Source organism: Scyliorhinus torazame, chromosome 5, assembly GCF_047496885.1.
Source record: "Scyliorhinus torazame isolate Kashiwa2021f chromosome 5, sScyTor2.1, whole genome shotgun sequence".
Classification (NCBI taxonomy): Eukaryota; Metazoa; Chordata; class Chondrichthyes; order Carcharhiniformes; family Scyliorhinidae; genus Scyliorhinus; species Scyliorhinus torazame.
This window is the reverse complement of record NC_092711.1, coordinates 254552040-254572562: the sequence shown is the minus strand read 5'-3', so window position 1 is coordinate 254572562 and position 20523 is coordinate 254552040. Positions and strand designations below refer to the sequence as shown.

At 44.4% G+C, this 20523-nt stretch overlaps 1 protein-coding gene across 2 annotated transcripts in view; it reads left to right on the top strand.

Annotated features, from left to right (window-relative positions):
- Positions 1-20523, top strand: part of LOC140421053 (U3 small nucleolar RNA-associated protein 14 homolog A) — a 61955-nt gene that overhangs the window by 25787 nt on the left and 15645 nt on the right. For both annotated transcript variants that reach the window (XM_072505375.1, XM_072505376.1), the window contains 5 exons: positions 9000-9123; positions 9381-9458; positions 13025-13903; positions 17685-17875; positions 20420-20519. In XM_072505375.1, coding sequence (XP_072361476.1) covers positions 9000-9123; positions 9381-9458; positions 13025-13903; positions 17685-17875; positions 20420-20519 — 1372 coding nt within the window. The remainder of the gene's footprint in view (positions 1-8999; positions 9124-9380; positions 9459-13024; positions 13904-17684; positions 17876-20419; positions 20520-20523) is intronic.

Below are 20523 nucleotides of genomic sequence, written 5' to 3'. Positions count from 1 at the left end.
ATATATATCTGACACCTTACTGTCCCCCACCCATGTCTTTGAGATTACTCTGTCCTGCACCTCATGCGTCGGGAGCTGCGGGAATTCCCTCATCTGCTGCCTCGCAAAAGCCCTCAGTTGCATGTACCGGAATGCATTCCCTTGGGGCAACCCATATTTCTCGGTCAGCGCTCCCAGACTTGCGAACTTCCCATCCACAAACAGATCTTTCAGTTGCGTTACTCCTGCTCTTTGCCATATTCCAAATTCCCCATCCATTCTCCCCGGGGCAAACCTATGGTTGTTTCTTATCGGGGACCCCGCCAAGGCTCCCGTCTTTCCCCTATGCCGTCTCCACTGTCCCCAAATTTTCAAAGTCGCCACCACCACCGGGCTTGTGGTGTATTTCTTCGGTGAGAACGGCAATGGGGCCGTCACCATAGCTGGTAGGCTAGTCCCCCTACAGGATGCCCTCTCCAATCTCTTCCACGCCGCTCCCTCCTCTTCCCCCATCCACTTACTCACCATTGAGATATTGGCGGCCCAGTAGTACTCACTTAGGCTCGGTAGTGCCAGCCCCCCCCCTATCCCTACTACGCTGTAAGAATCCCTTCCTCACTCTCGGGGTCTTCCCGGCCCACACAAAACTCATGATACTCTTTTCGATCCTTTTGAAAAAAGCCTTCGTGATCACCACCGGGAGGCACTGAAACACAAAGAGGAATCTCGGGAGGACTACCATTTTAACTGCCTGCACCCTCCCTGCCAGTGACAGGGATACCATGTCCCATCTCTTGAAGTCCTCCTCCATTTGTTCCACCAATCGCGTTAAATTTAACCTATGCAATGTACCCCAATTCTTGGCTATCTGGATCCCCAAGTAACGAAAGTCCCTTGTTACCTTCCTCAGCGGAAAGTCCTCTATTTCTCTGCTCTGCTCCCCTGGATGCACCACAAACAACTCACTTTTCCCCATGTTCAGTTTATATCCTGAGAATTCTCCAAACTCCCGAAGTGTCCGCATTATCTCTGGCATCCCCTCCGCCGGGTCCGCTACATATAACAACAAATCATCTGCATACAGAGATACCCGGTGTTCTTCTCCTCCTCTAAGTACTCCCCTCCACTTCTTGGCACCCCTCAATGCTATTACCAGGGGCTCAATCGCCAGTGCAAACAGTAATGGGGACAGAGGGCTTCCCTGCCTTGTCCCTCTATGGAGCCGAAAGTATGCAGATCCCCGTCCATTCATGACCACACTCGCCACTGGGGCCCTATACAACAGCTGCACCCATCCAACATACTCGTCTCCAAAACCAAATCTCCTCAGCACCTCCCACAAATAATCCCACTCCACTCTATCAAATGCTTTCTCGGCATCCATCGCCACCACTATCTCCGCTTCCCCCTCTGGTGGGGGCATCATCATTACCCCTAGCAGCCTCCGTATATTTGTATTCAGCTGTCTCCCCTTCACAAACCCAGTTTGGTCCTCATGGACCACCCTCGGGACACAATCCTCTATCCTCACTGCCATTACCTTGGCCAGAATCTTAGCGTCTACATTTAGGAGGGAAATGGGTCTATAGGACCCGCATTGCAGCGGGTCCTTTTCCTTCTTTAGGAGAAGCGATATCGTTGCCTCAGACATAGTCGGGGGCAGCTGTCCCCTTTCCTTTGCCTCATTAAAGGTCCTCATCAGTAGCGGGCCGAACAAGTCCACATATTTCCTGTAAAATTCAACTGGGAATCCATCCGGTCCCGGAGCCTTCCCCGCCTGCATGCTCCTAATTCCTTTCACTACTTCCTCTATTTCAATCTGTGCTCCCAGTCTCACCCTTTCCTGCTCCTCCACCTTGGGAAATTCCAGCCGGTCCAGAAAGCCCATCATTCTCTCCCTCCCATCCGGGGGTTGAGCTTCGTATAATTTTTTATAAAATGCCTTGAACACTCGATTCACTCTCTCCGCTCCCCGCTCCATCTCTCCTTCCTCATCCCTCACTCCCCCTATTTCCCTCGCTGCTCCCCTTTTCCTCAATTGGTGGGCCAGCAACCTGCTCGCCTTCTCCCCATATTCGTACTGTACACCCTGTGCCTTCCTCCACTGTGCCTCTGCAGTACCCGGTGTCAGCAAGTCAAATTCTACGTGTAGCCTTTGCCTTTCCCTGTACAGTCCCTCCTCCGGTGCCTCCGCATATTGCCTGTCCACCCTCAGAAGTTCTTGCAGCAACCGCTCCCGTTCCCTACTCTCCTGCTTTCCTTTATGTGCCCTTATTGATATCAGCTCCCCTCTAACCACTGCCTTCAGCGCCTCCCAGACCACTCCCACCTGGACCTCCCCATTGTCATTGAGTTCCAAGTACTTTTCAATGCACCCCCTCACCCTTAGACACACACCCTCATCTGCCATTAGTCCCATGTCCATTCTCCAGGGTGGGCGCCCTTCTGTTTCCTCCCCTATCTCGTAAGTCCACCCAATGTGGAGCGTGATCCGAAATGGCTATAGCCGTATACTCCGTTCCCCTCACCTTCGGGATCAACGCCCTTCCCAAAACAAAAAAGTCTATTCGCGAATAGACTTTGTGGACATAGGAGAAAAACGAAAACTCCTTACTCCTAGGTCTGCTAAATCTCCACGGGTCTACTCCTCCCATCTGCTCCATAAAATCTTTAAGCACCTTGGCTGCTGCCGGCCTCCTTCCAGTCCTGGACCTCGACCTGTCCAGCCCTGGTTCCAACACCGTATTGAAATCTCCCCCCATTACCAACTTTCCCACCTCTAGGTCCGGGATGCGTCCTAGCATACGCCTCATAAAATTGGCATCATCCCAGTTCGGGGCATATACGTTTACCAAAACCACCGTCTCCCCCTGTAGTTTGCCACTCACCATCATGTATCTGCCCCCGCTATCCGCCACTATAGTCTTTGCCTCAAAAATTACCCGCTTCCCCATTAATATAGCCACCCCCCTGTTTTTCGCATCTAGCCCCGAATGGAACACCTGCCCCACCCAACCTTTGCGTAGTCTCACCTGGTCTATCAGTTTCAAGTGCGTTTCTTGTAACATAACCACGTCTGCCTTAAGTTTCTTAAGGTGTGCGAGTACCCGTGCCCTCTTTATCGGCCCGTTCAGCCCTCTCACGTTCCATGTGATCAGCCGGGTTGGGGGGCTTTTTACCCCCCCCCCCCTTGTCGATTAGCCATCCCCTTTTTCCAGCTCCTCACCCGGTCCCCACGCAGCTGTGTCCCCCCCAGGCGGTGCCCCCCCGCCCATCCCACCCCATACCAGCTCCCCCCTCTCCCCGGCAGCAGCAGCCCAATAATTCCCCCCTCCCACCCCCCCCGCTAGATCCCCCACTAGCGTAGTTACACCCCCCATGTTGCTCCCAGAAGTCCGCAAACTCTGGCCGACCTCGGCTTCCCCCCGTGACCTCGGCTCGCACCGTGCGATGCCCCCTCCTTCCTGCTTCCCTATTCCCGCCATGATTATCATAGCGCGGGAACCGAGCCCGCGCTTCCCCCTTGGCCCCGCCCCCAATGGCCAACGCCCCATCTCTTCCACCTCCTTTCCTCCCCCCACCACCTCCTGTGGAAGAGAGAAAAGTTACCACATCGCAGGATTAATAACATAAAACTCCTTTTTCCCCCCTTCTTCGCCCCCCATACTCGCCCCACCACTTTGTTTCAAACGTTCTTTTTTTTAATAACCCGCTCATTCCAATTTTTCTTCCACGATAAAAGTCCACGCCTCATCCGCCGTCTCAAAGTAGTGGTGTCTCCCTTGATATGTGACCCACAGTCTTGCCGGTTGCAGCATTCCGAATTTTATCTTCTTTTTGTGAAGCACCGCCTTGGCCTGATTAAAGCTCGCCCTCCTTCTCGCCACCTCCGCACTCCAGTCTTGGTATACGCGGATCACCGCATTCTCCCACTTACTGCTCCGAGTTTTCTTTGCCCATCTAAGGACCATCTCTCTGTCCTTAAAACGGAGGAATCTCACCACTATGGCTCTAGGAATTTCTCCTGCTCTCGGTCCTCGCGCCATCACTCGGTATGCTCCCTCCACCTCCAGCGGACTCGCCGGGGCCTCCGCTCCCATTAACGAGTGCAGCATCGTGCTCACATATGCCCCGACGTCCGCTCCCTCCGCACCTTCAGGAAGGCCAAGAATCCTTAGGTTGTTCCTCCTCGCGTTGTTCTCCAGCGCCTCCAGCCTTTCCACACATCGTTTATGGTGTGCCTCGTGCATCTCCGTCTTCACCACCAGGCCCTGTGTGTCGTCCTCATTCTCGGCAGCCTTTGCCTTCACGACCCGAAGCTCCCGCTCCTGGGTCTTTTGCTCCTCCTTTAGCCCTTCGATCGCCTGTAATATCGGGGCCAACAGCTCCTTCTTCATTTCCTTTTTGAGTTCTTCCACGCAGCGTTTCAAAAACCCGTGTTGTTCAGGGCCCCATATTAAACTGCCACCTTCCGACGCCATCTTGGTTTTTGCTTGCCTTCCTTGCCGCTGCTCTAAAGGATCCACCGCAATCCGGCCACCTTCCTCTCCTTTTTCCATCCGTATCCAGGGGGGATTCCCTTCTGGTTCACCGCACAGTACTTTTAGCCGTTAAAATTGCCGTTGGGGCTCTTATTAAGAGCCCAAAAGTCCGTTACACCGGGAGCTGCCGAAACGTGCGACTCAGCTGGTCATCGCCGCACCCGGAAGTCATTCAATCCCTCTGTTAATGAACGCTAGCACACCATAGGCCTTCTTCACAACTCTATTCACTTGAGTGGCAACTTTCAAAGATGTATGAACATAGACCACAAGATCTCTCTGCTCCTCCACATTGCCAAGAACTCTACCGTTAACCCTGTATTCCGCATTCATATTTGTCCTTCCAAAATGGACACTTTTCAGGGTTATACTCCATCTGCCACTTCTCAGCCCAGCTCTGCATCCTATCTATGTCTCTTTGCAGCCGACAACAGTCCTCCTCACTATCCACAACTCCACCAATCTTCGTATCGTCTGCAAATTTACTGACCCATCCTTCAACTCCCTCATCCAAGTCTTTAATGAAAATCACAAACCGCAGAGGACCCAGAACAGATCCCTGCGGTACGCCACTGGTAACTGGGATCCAGGCTGAATATTTGCCATCCACCACCACTCTCTGACTTCTATCGGTTAGCCAGTTCGTTATCCAACTGGCCAAATTTCCCACTATCCCATGCCTCCTTACTTTCTGCAGAAGCCTACCATGGGGAACCTTATCAAATGCCTTACTAAAATCCATGTACACTACATCCACTGCTTTACCTTCATCCACATGCTTGGTCACCTCCTCAAAGAATTCAATAAGACTTGTAAGGCAAGACCTACCCCTCACAAATCCGTGCTGACTATCCCTAATCAAGCAGTATCTTTCCAGATGCTCAGAAATCCTATCCTTCAGTACCCTTTCCATGACTTTGCCTACCACCGAAGTAAGACTAACTGGCCTGTAATTCCCAGGGTTATCCTGAGTCCCTTTTTTGAACAGGGGCACGACATTCGCCACTCTCCAATCCCCTGGTACCACCCCTGTTGACAGTGAGGACGAAAAGATAATTGCCAACGGCTCTGCAATTTCATCTCTTGCTTCCCATAGAATCCTTGGATATATCCCGTCAGGCCCGGGGGACTTGTCTATCCTCAAGTTTTTCAAAATGCCCAACACATCTTCCTTCCTAACAAGCATTTCCTCGAGCTTACAGTCTGTTTCACACTGTCCTCTCCAACAATATGGCCCCTCTCATTTGTAAATACAGAAGAAAAGTACTTGTTCAAGACCTCTCCTATCTCTTCAGACTCAATACACAATCTCCCGCTACTGTCCTTGATCGGACCTACCCTCGCTCTAGTCATTCTCATATTTCTCACATATGTGTAAAAGGCCTTGGGGTTTTCCTTGATCCTACCCGCCAAAGATTGTTCATGCCCTCTCTTAGCTCTCCTAATCCCTTTCTTCAGTTCCCTCCTGGCTATCTTGTATCCCTCCAGCGCCCTGTCTGAACCTTGTTTCCTCAGCCTTACATAAGTCTCCTTTTTCCTCTTAAGACATTCAACCTCTCTTGTCAACCATGGTTCCCTCACTCGACCATCTCTTCCCTGCCTGACAGAGACATACATACCAAGGACACGTAGTACCTGTTCCTTGAACAAGTTCCACATTTCACTTGTGTCCTTCCCTGACAGCCTATGTTCCCAACTTATGCACTTCAATTTTTGTCTGACAACATCATATTTACCCTTCCCCCAATTGTAAACCTTGCCCTGTTGCACGCACCTATCCCTCTCCATTACTAAAGTGAAAGTCACAGAATTGTGGTCACTATCTCCAAAATGCTCCCCCACTAACAAATCTATCACTTGCCCTGGTTCATTACCAAGTACCAAATCCAATATGGTCTCCCCTCTGGTCGGACAATCTACATACTGTGTTAGAAAAGCTTCCTGGACACACTGCACAAATACCACCCCATCCAAACTATTTGATCTAAAGAGTTTTCACTCAATGTTTAGGAAGTTAAAGTCACCCATGACTACTACCCTGTGACTTCTGCACCTTTCCAAAATCTGTTTCCCAATCTGTTCCTCCACATCTCTGCTACTATTAGGGGGCCTATAGAAAACTCCTAACAAGGTGACTGCTTCTTTCCTATTTCTGACTTCAACCCATACTACCTCAGTAGGCAGATACTCCTCAAACTGCCTTTCTGCAGCTGTTATACTATCTCTAATTAACAATGCCACCCCCCCACCTCTTTTACCACCCTCTCTAATCTTATTGAAACATCTATAACCAGGGAGCTCCAACAACCATTTCTGCCCCTCTTCTATCCAAGTTTCCGTGATGGCCACCATATCGTAGTCCCAAGTACCGATCCATGCCTTAAGTTCACCCACCTTATTCCTGATGCTTCTTGCGTTGAAGTATACACACTTCAACCCATCTCCGTGCCTGCAAGTACTCCCCTTTGTCAGTGTTCCCTTCCCCACTGCCTCATTACACGCTTTGGCGTCCTGAATATCGGCTACCTTAGTTGCTCGACTACAAATCCGGTTCCCGTTCCCCTGCCAAATTAGTTTAAACCCTCCCGAAGAGTACTAGAAAACCTCCCTCCCAGGATATTGGTGCCCCTCTAGTTCAGATGCAACCCGCCCTGCTTGTACAGGTCCCACCTTCCCCAGAATGCGCTCCAATTATCCAAATACCTGAAGCCCTCCCTACTACACCATTCCTGCAGCCACGTGTTCAGCTGCACTCTCTCCCTATTCCTAGCCTCGCTATCACGTGGCACCGGCAACAAACCAGAGATGACAATTCTGTCTGTCCTGGCTTTTAACTTCCAGCCTAACTCCCTAAACTCGTTTATTAACTCCACACCCCTTTTCCTACCTACGTCGTTGGTACCAATGTGCACCACGACTTCTGGCTGCTCCCCCTCCCCCTTAAGGATCCTGAAGACATGATCCGAGACATCCCTGGCCCTGGCACCCGGGAGGCAACATACCTTCCGGGAGTCTCGCTCGCGACCACAGAATCTCCTATCTATTCCCCTAACCATTGAATCTCCTACAACTATTGCTTTTGTATTCTACCCCCTTCCCTTCTGAGCCCCAGAGGCAGACTCAGTGCCAGAGACCTGGCCGCTAGGGCCTTCCCCCGGTAGGTCACCCCCCCCCCCCAAACAGCATCCAAAACGGTATACTTGTTTTGAAGGGGAACGGCCACGAGGGATCCCTGCACTGTCTGCCTGGTTTTTTTTTTCCCCTGACTGTAACCCAGCTATTCTTGTCCTGTACCTTGGGTGTGGTTACCTCCCTGTAACTCTTTATCACCCCCTCTGCCTCCCGGATGATCCGAAGTTCATCCAGCTTCAGCTCCAGTTCCCTAACACGGTCTTTGAGGAGCTGGAGTTGGGTGCACTTCCCGCAGGTATAGTCAGCGGGGACACCGGTGGTATCCCTCGCCGCCTACATCCTACAGGAGGAGCATGCAACTGGCCTAGCCTCCATCCCCTCTTACCTTACAGAATATAGCTGCCCTGTGGACCAACTGGATCTCCGCCCTCCAGCTCTGCTCCCAGTCAGCTGCACTCTCTGTAAACTCCTGGCTCTCTTCTCACTCTTTGCGGAAATGTAGGAAACAAAATGAAAGGAGCACCTTACTCCCTCCTCACCTAACTCCCTCAGTCACCAAACTCTCACTATAGCACTCAAATGCACCAAATTCAGCACTCCCTCAGTCACCAAACTCTCACTATAGCACTCAAATGCACCAAATTCAGCACTCCCTCAGTCACCAAACTCTCACTGTAGCACTCAAATGCACCAAATTCAGCACTCGGTGCAAACAAAGTCTGCACTGTAGGGGATCACTTTTATACTGTGAATCTAGCCTCTGAAAACTGGCCTAATCCAATTAACAAGCTCCAGCTGCAAGTGCCTACAAGTAGAAGCTTTGTTTAAAGCTGATTGAAAATTCACCTTCTTCTAAACCAAACAGCAACTTTTAAGTTAATTAACTAAATAAAAGAAAGACTAGACTTTAGATAATAATGAAGCCTTATACTCCCTCAGTCACCAAACTCTCACTATAGCACTCAAATGCACCAAATTCAGCACTCAGTGCAAACAGTGGTAGAGGCAAGAACCCTCACAACTTTTAAGAAGTATTTGGATGAGCACTTGAAATACCATAGCATACAAGGCTACGGGTTAAGTGCTGGAAAATGAGATTAGAATAGTTCGTTGCTTGAAGGCCGGTGCGAATGTGATGGGCCGAAGGGCCTCTTTCTGTGCTGTAAAACTCTATGACTCTTGGAGAAGAATTTAGTTTTAAAAAAGAACCACATAAATATGGACAAAGATCAAGAATATAATGGCCCTGGTATCGAAATGAATTGTGAATTTGTGTACAATGCAATACTTAGACTGTTGTGACTGCCTGTAAGTAATTTATTACACGGTGAATATTGAAAATTGCAGATTCCACAAAGTGTTGAAGAAGGTTAAGAAAAAGGAGATTTTGAAGCAGTTTGAAGAACTAAGGAAGACTGATCCTGAGGCGGCTCTTGAAGAACTGAATAGAATGGAGCAAAAACGAATGGAGGTGGAAAATAACATCCTATTTAATGTCCCATGTAATTCCAAAGACTAGAGCGCATTTTACATGCACTTTATGCATTATGCAGCACTGCTTTCTGCGTTAATTATTTCAGGATATTGTCTGAGACCAATGGGAATTTACTCCTGACCTACAAAATGAGCCACAATCATAATATTCAGTCTGTATTTTACAGGCAATTTACCTAAGTTATAAAGCTAGATTGTTGGCAGAGTATGGTAACTTTTTTTTCTCGTTATTAGGAACGAATGACACTTCGACATCAAAACAGTGGAAAATGGGCCAAATCTAAAATTGTCATGGCAAAATATGACACTGAGGTATGGTATTCTTTTGATATTGGCAGCTAATTGACTGTTTCAATCCTGCCCATCAGTGCATTCCTAAGTAACAGAAACTTTGAATAGAATCCGTGAATGCTATTGCTAAGATCTGGGGGCGGGATTCTCCCCTAACCAGCGGGTGGGCCGAACCGGCGGCGAGGAGTGGCGTGAACCACTCCGGCGTCGGGCCGCCCGGAAGGCCGGCGCCGGCGGGGTTGGCGCCGCGCCAGCAGGGCCGAAGGGCTGGGCGGCGCGCCATCTGGCACCGAAGGGCCTCCACCGGCTGGCGTCATCCCAGCACATGCGCAGGGGGGTTCTCCGCGGCGGCCATGGCGGACCGCTATACCGGCCGGAGCGGAGAGAAAGAGTGCCCCCACAGCACAGGCCCCCCCGCGGATCGGTGGGCCCCGATTGCGGGCCAGACCATCATGGGGGGGCCCCTCAGGGCCAGGCCAGATCCTCCCAAGGACTCTGCAGGCCGCCCGCAAAACTAGGTCCCGCCGGTACGGACCTGGTGTGTTTTACACCGGCGGGACCCGCTGAAAACGAGCGGCCACTCATCGCGGGCTGGAGAATTGGCGGGGGGCGGGGGGGCTGCTGCCAACGGCCCCCGAAGTCGCGGGGTGATTCCCGCCCCCATCAAAAAACCGGCACCAGAGAATCCGGCAGCCGGCGTCGAGGCGGGATTCACGCGACCCCTGGCGATTCCCCGTCCCGGCAGGGGGTCGGAGAATCCCGCCCCTGGTCTTGTGAGTAAAAACATAAATTGCTGGAAGTGCAAGCTTGGTCAGTCGTGACTATATTTACATGCAGACCATCCTAAACTTGTAGCTAGTGTCTGCATGCCCTCAAATACTGCTGCTGCAATAAATATTTCTTGACTCTTAAGTCTAGTAAGTTATCTCATGGTTTTATAGCACTCTGGTTCATAAATGAATCAGTGTTTCATCTCTCCTGAAGACTGATATTTTATAGATTTATGAAGCATTTTTGTACAAGCCTGATCCAATATTGTGCAATCTATTTTGTAAGGTTTGAAACCATTCAGTTTTTTCTCTTCCTATGACCTTGCATTATGAAACATGCAAACATAAAACAATTGATGAACAGGAAGGTACCAGCTAATCCATTAAACTTAACCTACAATAATCATATTCCATTCAAGCATCATGATCTCTCATGGACCCAACAGCAGCCATGTGGGAGACCAGAATCTAGGAAAAGAAATCGAGATTTCAATAAGGAAAGAATTGTTGAATGTTACTCTCCAACTGTCCCCCACCCAACCTACCCATTGCAAGCAATATGAGTTCCAGGAGATCAATGATCACAAGGCATATGACACAATGTATCCCCTATCTTTTGTGCAGTAATACCAGCCTCAGCCAAAAATATAATAAATGACTGATCATTGAACTCCATTCCACTTTCCCACTCTATCCCCATATCTCTTTGATTCCCTGAGAGCCCAAAAGCCAACCTACCTCAGCCTTGAATATACTCATTGACTGAATATCCGCAGCACTTTAGGGTATAAATTAAAAAGATTCACAACCCTCTGAGTGAAGAAATTCCTCCCCATCTCAATTTTCAAAGACTATGCCCCCACAGCAGGAGAAACAACCTCACAGGTTCTATCCTGTCTAACTCCATTGGAATCACCTCTGATTCTTTTAAACTCCAGAGAGTTTAGGCCCAATCTGCTCACTGTCTTCATAGACCAACCCAGGAATCAATATGGATGAACTCATCCATCTCCCATTTCTAGCAAATTCACTCTCCTTGCACAAGCGGGCAATTTGTTCCACGTGTAAATTGACCCTCTGCGAAAAAAAAAAAGAAGTTTTTTTTCTGGCATTTAGCCTATTTCTCTGAATGCATATTTTGTATACATATCCCCTGATTCTTTCTGACCTATTTAATTCAAGCAGTCTAGTCCCTTCATTATTTTAAGTATCTCAGTCAACACTTCGCTTAGTGGTTGTAGAGTACAGACATACAGGTCTTGTAAACCTGTCAATTTCACTAAACACTATTAAAATGGGTGTTATTCTAGTGGTCTTCCTCTGAGCCTTTTCCCAAACTTCTACATCTCCCATTTTATTAATGGACTAAAACTATCCATACTATTCTGGATGAGGGCTCATCAAAATCTTCTACAAGGGCATAATTTTACATTGTAATGTCCAAGCAATACATCCAGGACTCTTTGCTTATATTGTACCCACAAGGCAAAATTCATGCTCCGTAACACCCAAGTCCTCCTCGTACTATTAGACATTGGTATATGCAAGCCCAGCATTAACCCTATTCATGTGGATGAACATATGCATCATTGTCTGATGTGGATCTTTCTGAACTCAGCGACATTTTTCATTTGTGAATTTAAATGGCAGTTCTCTCAATGTGTGCTTTCAAATTATCAACATAGTTAATAAAGAGCAACAATCCTATTGCTGATTCCCCCAAGGAACTCCACAGGAACCAGTATTTGCACAGAACCACTATCATTAATAACTGCCTTCTGCCTATACGAATGCAGCTAATTCAGTTTTTAATCCCAAAATCTATTCTTCAAGTGTATCTTATATATTGGCCTATTGTATGGCAGCTTATAGAACAAACCAAATGTTGATTCAAACAACTAAAATACTTTTTAAAGGGGAAGGCAAGCCTAGCTGGAGTATTAATTCTTCCAGTACTCCTCTCGTTTTTATAACTTGGAGCCATTTTACCCCATAACAATAGTCTTGCTACCTTGATACCCAAAGCCACAAGCCTTCATTGCAATTATTGTAACACCTTCGGGAAACATAAGGCTCTGCCCATTGCTTACATCATTGACTTCCATTTGAGTACAAAGTTTTACATTTTGATAAACGTGTACCATTGTATATGCTGAAATAAAAGCAAAATACTGCGGATGCTGAAAATCAGAAATGAAAACAGAAAATGCTGAACAAACTCAGCAGGTCCGGCAGCATCTGTAGAGAGAGAAAAACCTTAATTTTTTTTGCGCCCATAAGAAAAGTCATATGGGCTTGAAATATTAGCTCTGTTTTTCTCTCTCCACAGATACTGCCAGACTTGCTGAGGTTGTCCAGTATTTTCTGTTTTCATTTTAGAATTTTAAATGTTTTTCAATAGACTTTTCTTCCTCTATAACTTCATTAGTTTCCTTTGACCGTTTCCGAAATGGAAAGTTCAGCATCTTGATGCATGATCGTGGAACGGTCTATGCATCCGATGGTGAAATCATGTTGACCTATACTTATTCCACACCTTATGAGTACTAATGAAAGTACAAGACATGGATTAACATTGAAAGTTGAATGCTAAGTTACAGTTGCTTCTCACCAATGTGCTGGACGTTTTCTTCTAAAACATTTCAGCATGCGATTTTGTTACTAAATATTCCTACTTTCTGAATTCCAATTGGTGGTAAATTAATTTATTATTTAATGAAATGCAAGTACATCAATTAGCTATTTAGAGTGTGCCAATATATCAATAGAAACAGATTTTATTTAATTAATTCTGTTATTATTGTCTGTGTTGTCTAGGCTCGCAATGCAATCCAGAAGCAGTTGGAGAAGAACAAAATGCTTACAACAAAAGTGCTAGTTCCGTCAGAGAGTGAGGATGAAGTCGAAGCTGAGGTGGACAGGGATGATGCTGTTCCAGATTTTGTAAATGATATTGAGGCGAATATGGTAGCTAACCCTTGGATGTTGGGAAGATTGACTACTGATGCAAAGAGTTCTGAAACACAAGAACAGGAGATTGCTACTCTTGTGAAGGTTGATGGGAATGACGAATCAGATGACGGGGAGAAACTATCAGAAGATGAGAAGCTGCTCCAGGAGTTTGAGGAACGGCGGAGAATTCGTAAAGAACGTGATGGTGAACTGGCTGGATCATCTGTTATTGTAGATCAGAGCAAGGATGAGGAAATGGTAAAAAACAATGATGAAGGAAAGGAAAGCACTGTCCCTGATGATCAAGGTGAGAAAGAGGAGCATCTTGAAGAGGACTTGAATGAATTTAATCATCTATTTCAGAAATTGATTCAGAGTAAATCAGAACCTACATCAAGAAACCCTAAAAAAACTCGAAGGAAAAATAAAAAAATGGGAACTAAGGAAATCAAGGAGGATGAAATGGTACCGGAAGTGTGGGAAGAGCCAATACTTGATGAACAGTTAGAGCGCAAAAGGACAATGGAAGAATACGAGACTTTGGGTCAGGATGAATGCCGTGACCTTGGTGAGGCCTCAGCCTTGGATACACCACAGATCATTGGAAATCCAGCAGATTCAGAAAATAAATCCAATACTAAAACTGAAGTAAAAAAGAAGCAGCTCATCAATCCTAAGAATGTGTTGATGGTTACATCCAAAAGCATTGAAATGCCTTTGGTTCCAACAGCAATTAGAGAGGAGGTAAGGGAATTAGTGCTGAGTTTTATCGTGTTTAATTAACAAGAGCTAATTGTTCATTGATAAGTAGGATCTATGTTGATATTTCTGATTATCCAGCCACTCATTGGTCATTTTCCAGTTTTGTTTTGACATGTGATCTGATGAATATTATAGGATCAAGGCAATCCATAGTTTTAAGCTTACTCATTTGAGTCCGTACTAACAACACTAAAGCCACTGTACACTTTCTAATTGGTCACCTTGTGTCCCTTATCAGTGTCCTTCATGCGTAAGAATGAACCTGAAAGCATCATTAAATATTTCTTCACCACTCTGAAAATAAAAATCTCCTTCAGTGTTTGAAAGTATATGATTGATATTGTTGGATTTGGCATTTCCTAGATACAGGAGCAGATCTATCCAGACTGCATTCCTGTATTTCTAGTAAGCTTTTGCTCGTTAATAGAGAATTTAATTTAAATCATGTGTTTTGTAACAGTATTCAAATTATATTCCAAAGAATTTCAGTTTTGAAATGGTTGTATTTTACAATAATTCTGTCACACCTATTATGTTCTAGTTTCCAGCTTATTTCTTGACTCCATTAGTTTTGACTCCACTGGTGAAAAGGCTTGTTGGGATATAACTTGCAGTATGAATTTGTCTTATGTTCCCATGCCAGCTACATTAGGAAACTAAGTTGGCTTTTACCGCTCTCTTAATATTAAGATTTTGAGTTTTATTTGCTACTTGGTAGCGAGGATAGACCAATAATTTGGATTACGTCTGCATTTGCTCATTTTTACATCATATATATAATATGTATAAAAAGGCAAATAAAATTGACAATTGCCTGTCAATTTGCATTTGATCGGAAGACTTTGTTCTATTCTGAAACATGATTTCTGCTGTGTGCATATTTCTGTCTGATTCTGTACTTTTATTTAGACATCTTGCACATTTTCATATATATATATATATTATATTCAACTGATCAAGTCCAATTACTGTCTAATAAAATGTGTACATTTATGGAACATAACACTGATGATTAATATTGACTCGCCTTCATGAAGCAATTTTTATGGCCAAAAGATGTACATGCTTTCCAACTTGTTTTGCAAAAAAGGTTTGGAAATGGAATAATGTCCTGATACTATAAGATCATAAAACGTTGGACCAGAGATAGGCCTTTCAGCCCATAAGCCTGCTCCGCCATTCAATGAGATCATATCTGATCTGATAATCCTCAACTCACTTTCCAAAGTAACCCCATAACCCTTGATTCCTTTATTGATTAAAAATCTGTTTTTCTCAGCCTGGAACATAATTAGTGACCCAGCTTCTGCAGCCCTCTGCCGTAAAGAATTCCACAGATTCATGACCAGCTGAGAAGAAATTCCTCCTCTTTCTTAAATGGACGGCCCCTGACTCTGAGATTATGCCCCCTGTCCTAGAAATAACCTCTCAGCATCTTCCCTGTCAAGCCCCCTGATAATCCTATATGTCTCAATATGGTCACCTCTCATTCTTCTAAACTCAAAATGAGTACAGGCCCAACCTATTCGATCTCTCCTCTTTCCTATCTTTATACTATATTCCCACTGAAATTAAGGCCAACATTCCATTTGCCTTCCCTGTGACCTGCTGAAACTTGCATGCTAGTTTTTTGTTAGACAGTAATTGAGGACCACCAATTCCCTCTGTGCTGCAGTTTTGTGCAGTCTTGCTCCATTTAAAGAATATTCAGCTCCTTTATTCTTCCTACCAAAGTGCATAACTTCACATTTTTCTACATTATATTACGTCTGCTAAGTTCTTGCCCACTCACTTAACCTGTTTATATTCCTCTGTAAACTCTGTATCATCCTCACCACTTGCCTTCCCACCTATTTTTGTGTCATCAGCAAACTTGGCAACAGTACATTCACTTCCCTTATCCAAGTCATCAATACATATTGTAAAGAATTGTGGCCCCAGCAGTTATCCCTATGGCACTCCACTAGTTACAGGTTGCCATTCTGAAAGTGTCCCTCATACCAATTCTGTCTTCTTTTAGTTAGCCAAACCTCCATCCCTGCTGATATTCTACCCTAACATTATAGGCTCTTGTTAAGTAACCTTTTACATGGCACCTTATCGAATGCTTTTTGAAATCCAAATAAATGAGTTCTACTGGTTCCCTTTTCTATATTCTGCTCATTACCATCTCAAAGAATTCTAATGAATATGTCACGCATGATTCCCTTTTATTAAGCCCTGCTGACTCTTGGTTATATTATGTATTTCTAAATGCTCTACTATTACATCTTTTAAATTGGACTCTTAACATTTTCCAATGACAAGTTAAGCTACCTGCCGTATAGTTACCTGTTCTTTGTCTCTCTCCCTTATCCTGTGTGTTACATAGGAGTTTTCCAATTCTCTGATACTTTTCCAGATTTTAAGGATTCTTGAAAGATTACTACCAGTGCATTCACTATCTCTGTAGCTACTTCCTTTACTATCTGAGGATGTAACTCATCTGGTCCTGGGGACTTAGCAACCTTCAGCCCCATTATTTTACCTAGTACTTTTACCTACTACTTATTGCATCTATTTTATCTCTGCCTTTTGACTCTTCATTATTTAGCATTTTTGGAATATTATTAGTGTCTTCCGCTTTGAAGACTGACAAATGTTTATTTGCAATTATTTTTCATTAGAATTGGAGAAATTATGCCTGAATATAGGCATATCAGTGTTCTGTAACAGTTGTGATGGCTGTACCTCTGCCTTAAACAATAATGATGTGTTTGAGTGGACATTTGACATGTTGATTAAATTAAAAATGTATAAATTATGTGGCCCGAGAGCTGTTTGCAGCCTAGCACACTTCCACCTCTGAGCCCTTCGATAAACTTGGTGTTTCTGCATCATTGAGCTTCCGTTGATGATCTACCTGATTGTGGAATACTGTATTGTCTAAACTAGGATTCAAAGCACTTTTTTCTTTCCCACAAGATGGTTTATACCAGGGGATTAGCGAACAGAGTTACTACAAAGCATCACTGCCTGTGAAGGGACAACATATTGAGTTAACAATTGATCTTAAAAAAGTTATTCTTCCTTTGGAAAGTTGTCTTGCTTCCATGTAGCAACTGCTTGTGCATAACTGAAACTAGGAGCTTAGATCTATGTAAGCAGTCACCAGTGTAGTCTTGCAGTTGGACCTGGTGTTGCAGCATCTCTTCATTATTCTTGAGAAAGATGTTATTTAAGATTGTGACCCTCAACAAGAAATCACTAAATAACATTGATGAAACAGAACAGGATATATCTTTAAGATAATATCGTATAATGTATTAATTAAATTTATACAGTGCATCAAATTAAGATATAAAATGCGACCGTAAAATAAATATAGACCTCATTACGTAGCATTTGACAGTGAGCCTCTGTCCTGTAGGGAAGTTGTTTCCATTAACAGGGGAGACTCGGACCCGGGGGCACAGCCTTAGAATAAAAGGGAGTCACTTTAGAACAGAGATGAGGAGAAATTTCTTCAGCCAGAGAGTGGTGAGTCTGTGGAATTCATTGCCACAGAGGGCGGTGGAGGCCGGGACGTTGAGTGTCTTTAAGACAGAAGTTGATAAATTCTTGATTTCTCGAGGAATTAAGGGTTATGGAGAGAAAGCGGGTAAATGGAGTTGAAATCAGCCATGATTGAATGGTGGAGTGGACTCGATGGGCCGAATGGCCTTACTTCCACTCCTATGTCTTATGGTCTTCCGAAAATTTTCTATTTTTTCTTTTATATTAGAATGAGGAACAGGAAGACCAACGCATGGTCGTCCAGGAGGCCTTTGCATCAGATGATGTTATTGATGATTTCATAAAAGACAAGAAGAGGCAAATTGATGCTGGCAAACCGAAAGACATCGACTTAACCTTGCCAGGGTGGGGTGAGTGGGGCGGACAAGGTCTCCAGCCTAGTGCAAAGAAAAGAAGAAGGTAGGTCTCTTGGAACATGACCACGATGTAGATCGGTCATTTCAGTGGTAAGTTAGGACAATAGTCTTTTTCAGCTACTAAGAAGTGTTAAATGTTCACTCCAGTTGGAATAGAGGTTAATGCTCAGCCAGTTGCTAACTTTAAAAGGGAACTGTATTTAGTACCTGCCAGGAAAAGGGACTTAGGTTCTACAGAGATTTAATAGATCCCTTTGATTCATAACAGACTTGGGAGTCGCATACGGAGATCAGTGGAATGGCGGGGAAAGGCTTAATATGACAATATTTTAAATGTTTATATAGAACTGCTTCTGTAGAATTTAATTGGCAGTAAAGTGCCAAATGCTTCTGGGAGACCCATCTTAAGTTTCATTTTCTAATTTTAAAGATGTCCAATTTCATAGATATTTTAATGAGTTGTTATAGTTAAATATTTTGCATATTCAGCCAAGTACAGAAAGTTTAGAGATTGCAAACATCTTGTTTGAGATGTGATAGAAATATTAGTATGTGCATATTCTATTTTGGCAAGGTGTTTGATTTCCCCTCCCTTCCCCACTACTTGTTTACAATGATGTTTAAAGAATGCTGTGGAAGGTACCTATTTGCAGCTGGAAGACTGATGACCAGTTCCAAATCTCTCAACCAAACAAGAAAATTACTTGACATGTTGAATGGGTGGAGTTCATCATGGTATTTCTGGTTGGTTCTTCTCAACATGTACTATTCTATTGAGCTCAACTGGCTGGAAAATCAGAAAGTGTTTCACTAAAACTGTATCCATATCTGTTGACTCACTGGCATATTATTCTTGTTGCAGTATGCTAACTAAAAAATTTCCTTTAAACAGCTTGCACAGTCGACCAGGAATTAGTATGGGGACCTCTCCATATTTGCACATTCTACACACAGAAAATTATAAAAATGTTGAAAATGCTTCTTAGATTATATTAAAACTTTTAAACCAGGTGATTACCGCCTGTTAATTTAACACTTGATAAAAGCAAATTACTGCGGATGCTGGAATCTGAAACCAAAGAGAAAATTCTGGAAAATCTCAGCAGGTCTGGCAGCATCTGTAGGGAAAGAAAAGAGCCAACGTTTCGAGTCCAGATGACAAAGGGTCTTTTCTCTCCCTACAGATGCTGCCAGACCCGCTGAGATTTTTCAGCATTTTCTCTTTGCTGTTAGTTTAACAGCTGTGGTAAGAAATTTTTTTACATTTTTCATGAAAAATGAATTCATCTGGATGACAAGAAAATAATTAGAAGCAGCCAGCCTGGATTTCGATGCAGATGGTGTTTTTAAAAACTTGACCCAGTTCTTTGAGGAGGTGACAAATATTTTTGATGCAGTGGCTGTGACAAGATACTGCACAGGAAACTATTGGTTCGGGCGGCATGTGGTACAGTGGTTAGCACTGGGACTGCGGCGCTAAGGACCCGGGTTCAAATCCCGGCCCTGGGTCACTGTCCGTGTGCAGTTTGCACATTCTCCCCATGTCTGTGTGGGTTTCACCCCCACAACCCAAAGATGTGCAGGTTAGGTGGATTGGCCTCGCTAAATTACCCGTTAATTGGAAAACAAATAATTGGGTGCTCTAAATTTATTTACAAAAAAGACACTATTGGTTATAACATTGAATGGGTAGAAAATTGGATTTAAAAGTGGTTAGAAGGGAGGAAACCAAATAGGAAGTTAACAGTGGTTAGAAGTGGATAACATAAATTTTAGGACCACCTTTGTATGCTATGTACTTTGGATAGGAGGCCTAAGGAAATGTCCATACTTGCAAAGGATGCTAAAGTGGAAGTAAGTAATCTGATGTCTAAAAAACTGTTAGGGGATATTGATAAGATGATGGAGCGGAACAAAAAATGGCAAAGACATTTAATGTCAATAATTGTGAGTTGATACATTTTTGTGTTCAAAACATTTTAGAAATTATACTTTGAAATGCAAAGAGCCTAGAGGATTTGAGGGTTCTGACATAAAATAAGACATTTGAAAGTAGTGCCTCAAGTGTATAATGGCATAAAAAAGCTTTGAGAATACTGGGTTTTGTGGCAAGATGTATAGAATATAAAGGTTGAGATACGGTGACGGGGGCAGTTTTGGATGACACTAGAAAGGATATGGCGCAATAGGCTGCAGCATAGGTTGACTCGTATGCTGCTTGATCTGAGGGGAAACCTCTATTTCTTTTGTATTTCTTCATTAGAACAGAGTTGCTTAAAGGGTGATCTGATGGAGGCATTTAAAATTATGGTTTGGACAGGAGAGATAGAAACCAACTGCTTTCAGTGTTATAAGATCTAGAATGATGGGACATTATTATTGGAGAGCAGTATTTTGAGTATTTTATAACATGCGTGGACACAGCCATAGAATAAACCAGTTACTTCACTTGCACAAATCTAAAAATGGAAAGAGAACATAGCGTTGTTAAGCTTCGTATTTTGGATGTGTTTTTTTTTTACAGGCGTCTGTAGAAAGTATCATCTTGCCCAGTCCTAACTGAACTCTTGTTATTGATTCTTTCAAGGTTCCGCATTAAAGCAGCCCCACCTCCGCTTAGGAAGGATCAACATTTGCCTAATGTTATAATTAGTGAAAAACGAGACATTGGCATTGCAGAACACCAGGTGA